General features: G+C 51.2%; 1 protein-coding gene across 1 annotated transcript in view; it reads left to right on the plus strand.

The window, feature by feature from the left end:
• LOC104271520 (lethal(3)malignant brain tumor-like protein 1) overlaps positions 1-2,249 on the plus strand; it is a gene marked incomplete at its 3' end in the record, with an annotated part of 5,224 nt that extends 2,975 nt beyond the window's left edge. Inside the window, exons 3-6 of the mRNA XM_009866211.1 lie at positions 143-287; positions 438-576; positions 1,434-1,557; positions 2,162-2,249. Of these exons, the coding sequence (XP_009864513.1) occupies positions 143-287; positions 438-576; positions 1,434-1,557; positions 2,162-2,249 (496 nt within the window). The remainder of the gene's footprint in view (positions 1-142; positions 288-437; positions 577-1,433; positions 1,558-2,161) is intronic.
• Positions 2,250-4,144: the final 1,895 nt, after the last annotated feature.

A 4,144-nucleotide genomic window follows, 5' to 3' on the forward strand; every position in this document is an offset into this window, starting at 1 on the left:
AAGAGTTCTCCTCTTGTCGGACACACTAATGACTGAGCCATGTCCCTCTCATTCTCAGAGTTTGCATGCACCCACTAGCTTTTAAGTGATGTTTCTGTCCTCCTTGTTAACTTTTTCCTTGTTTTTTGGTTCAATGACATAGTTTCGAATAAATGAATATGGGACGCTGAAGGTGGTGAGTGCTGATAAGATGCCTCCAGTGGAAGCTATAAAGGAGGGTCACACAGAGAAAGATGGGGACTCAGAGGTGGCACCCACCAGCAGGGACAATCCTACTGTGGCTCAGGGTAAGGGCACCGTGGTGGCACTTCTGGGAAGGGTACCGTCATCCAGCAGGTGTCTGGCATAGGCCCTGAGCGAGGCAAATGTCTCCTGCTTTCTGCTTTCTTTCCTTTGCTGCACCTTGTGCCTCAGTGCTCCTCTTCTGTCTCACGCAGATGTGCTGGAGCAGACCAAGTTGCCAACAGCGGAAAGCATGTGCCACTGTGATACCTGTGGCCGGAGACACGTGTCAGACATAGCCCGGGAAGGCAGGGGCTTCTGCAGCGAGCACTGTCACCAGCAGTTCAAAGAAAGGTAAAGGAAAAAGAGTCTGTTCCGTGCAGAGCCGGATCCATCCATGCATCTGCCCTCCCTCCCCTGGTTCACGTGCTCCGGCAAGGGATACAGGCACATCTGTCTCCAGTGGGTGCTGGGGCCCCTAGTTGTTTCCCTCTTTCCTGTAGGCAATGTCCTGGCTGCACTGAGGGGGGATGAAGACTCGTCTCAGGGGACAGCAGGGAGCACAGGGGTCAGATTTTTCTCCTGCCCGAGTTTTGGCCTCATAAACGTGCAGGAGTAGGGCTGCAGCAGGAGGTGGCCGTGGTGGGTGCTGCTCGGCTGTGCAGCGCTGTGAGGAGTTGGTCACGAGGGCATTTCCAGCCCCGCTGCTTGCTAACGTGAATCTTGGGACTTGTTTTCTAGCATCTTTGTGTGCCGGTTAGCTCAGTGGTTTGAGCACGGTGCTGACAAGGACCAACACCGAGGTCGTGGGTTCGATTCCCGCTCGGTCCCCATGTGTTGCCTGGTCTAATTGAGAGGTGGCGTCCCTGCCCATAACAGGGAGGTTGGACGAGATGATCTCTAAGGTCCCTTCCAGCCTAGGCCATTCTATTATTCTATGATTCTATGACTCTGATGCAACTTTAAGCCCTGCCATGAAACTAGATCGCTTCTGATCCATCCCTGAGTTCAGGTTTCTGACACCCGAGCATGTGAGGGTGATTCTGGGCTGTACCTTAGTTCTAACCTCTTGCCAGCTTGGGTGCTAAGATGAGTCAGGAGGAACAGGACCACGTGTGAGTAAGAAATGGGGTGACAGTGATTCTCTAGCAGCCACTCCCTTATGGCCACATACTGTGCCACAGTGATTTACTCTCCCTTCCTCCACGCAGGTCCGTCATTGTGGAAAACTCTGCCAGCAGCACCAACGCCACCGAAATCCTCAAGCCGGTGAAGAAACGAAAGAGGAAGGACTACCAGAGCCCCTCGGAGGAAGAATATGAATCTGAGCAAATGGTAGGGAGAGGCTGGGGAGGGCGTGTGTGTGCACGTGTTGATGTCAAGGGTGGGCTGTGGGCCCCCTGTGTGCCCTGTGGGGGTGCACGGTTCTCATCGGCGCTTGTCAGTGCTATGTCAGCTACATGTCGAAGGGGTAACGTGTTGTCCGTTAATGCCAAAAAGACTTGAATGTGTGGAGCGTCAGGGCTTTGAGGCACTTGGCTGGCTGTTTGGCCCGCCGTGTGCCTCGCGTTGGGCACGTCCCGATGGGGCTGTGGGTGTCGAGCGCTCTCAACTGCTCTCTTGGGTCTGGGCCACTAAAGTAAGTGTTGAAGCACGAGAGTGTGTGATGACTGTCCTGGGGAAGGGAGAGTGACTCTGACAAGGCACTGCTCGCCAGCCCTGAGTGTAGCAAATCCACTCCAGGTGTGATTGCTGCCACTCAGCACCAAAATCGCCCTCAGGCTCCCATCATCAGATCCTCTTGGCTGCGCATTTCTGGGCCAAGCGTCAGTCAAATCGCGGACTTCGGGGAGGCACAGTATGGCCCTTGGCACCAGCAGAAACCTCTGTGCAGATTTGCAACATGATGGGTTAGTGTTCTGTCTGCTCTTGTGTCTAGGAGGAAAAGCAGGAAGGGAGGAAAAACTCTACGGGAGACTCTGCCAGCAGCAATCTGGAGACGGATGCGTGGAACGGGAGCCAGCACGGTACGGAGGGCTGGGGGCGGTGGGGTGAGCACTTCCACCACCGTGTAGGATCTCACTGTGGGGCTGGGCGAGCATTTCGGTGCTCCAGCAGTCCACTGCAGTGTGCTGGTACATGTTCCTAAAGGCTTGTAAGCTCCTCTGCTTGCTTGATCCTGCTCTCTCTGTCTCTTTCCATTTCTCTCCTTTCCTCTCTTTCTCTCCATGGGAAGGGGGCAGCCTTACGGATACGGCTGTCTCTTCTTCAGACATTGGGCCATGCTGTATGGTGCTTCCTGGTCCCTCTCCTAGGGAGCTGAATTTATTACTCGCTCATGGATTCCATATTTGCTCCAAGAGGCACTATCCTGAGCAATAATATGACTCTGCATCATGTCTGACTTTGCATCCCCTGGATGCAGAAAAACACCAAGACAAAAGTAAAATAAGGAAAAAAAAAATGCTGGGACAGGAATAAAGCAGACCTTTGATAAGAACTAGTTACTAGTAAAGCCTCACATTCATTAGCTCAAAGAAGGTGTATTTCTGAACTGGCACTAAGATGAGGAACTTCGCTTACATGGTCGGGAGGGAGACTCACAAGTTTGGGAGCTGCTCCTGTAGGTCTGGTGCCGGTGAAGCCGGGTGATTTGGGGTTGTCTCATCTCGTAGGGGCTCTGTTCCTGGAGATCACAGGAGATCTCGAATGCAAAGCTGTTGACACAGAGGGAATGCAGTGTCTGCTTGTTTGGGGTTTTTTTCCTGCGGTGCGATGGGAGTTAGAGTGAAGGAAAACTTGGAAAAATACTGACAATAAGCATTTATGGGAAGCCTTTTGTCTTTGCATAGTGAAAGGTCATACTCAAAGTAATTTTGAAATGAAGCTCTTCCAGCTTCATACTCCTCTCCATAGCCAAATGTAGGGACAGAGCAGGGGCAGATGTCATTAACCCTTGACGTTATACTGAGTTAACGACTATTAAAAAGCACTTTCATACTTGCTTGCCAGGTCCTTTTCTCTACAATCCCATTCCTGAGAACGTAGCCTTCCTTGCTGCATACAAGTAAGCAGTGCTGAGCCTTGTTATTTCAGTATTTTATTTTCTCTTATTTTAGAAGTATGTCAGCAAACACAACACACACCTGGATTATCATTCTCCAGAGGTGCAGAGCTTGTACTTACGGATTCCCCAAACATGCCTGCCCCTTTTTTCTATGTTCTAAAGAGTAATAAAGGTGTCACTCTTATTAGTGAAGCATCTAGGTTAGTAACTGTGCTCACTGAAGCTCAGCTTCAACAAGTTCCTATTTTTTTAAATCTTTTTTTCTCTATCTCCACTTCCCCTAAGCCCAAGGAAGGAAAGAGTTGGTCCATTTTATCTTGATTTCTGGCCTGCCCTTCCCACGGCTGCCTGCCTTGGCTGGAAATTACTCAGAGCTGGAGTAGGCACAACACTCCTGGAGTCACTAGGAAGCTGGGAGATAAAGTGGCTGGAGAGCAAGAGACTTGGATTGTGTCTTGTGTGCCTTGGGCCTGGCCTTTGTGGCCTTCCCAGCGGGCTGAAGCCATGAATGATCACCTCCCTGCCTACGAAGAGGCAATGTTGTTGTCTCTTCTTGAATCCTGTAAGGGTAAATACATCTCTAGGGCATCAGGGTGGCCTTGGTGTGCTGAGGGGGCTCAGGCTGGCAAACATGCCCTATGAAGAGCAGCTGAGGGAACTGGGTTTGTTTAGTCTGGAGAAGAGGAGGCTGAGAAGAGACCTTGTCACCCTCTACAACTACCTAAAAGGAGGCTGTAGCGAGGCTGGTGCTGGTCTCTTCTCTCAAAGTAGTAGTGATAGGACGAGGGGGAATGGCCTCGAGTTGCGCCAGGGGAGGTTTAGATTAGATATCAGTAAGAAATTCTTCACTGAGAG

The sequence above is a fragment of the Apaloderma vittatum genome, unplaced genomic scaffold (assembly GCF_000703405.1).
Source record: "Apaloderma vittatum isolate BGI_N311 unplaced genomic scaffold, ASM70340v1 scaffold12640, whole genome shotgun sequence".
Lineage (NCBI taxonomy): Eukaryota > Metazoa > Chordata > Aves > Trogoniformes > Trogonidae > Apaloderma > Apaloderma vittatum.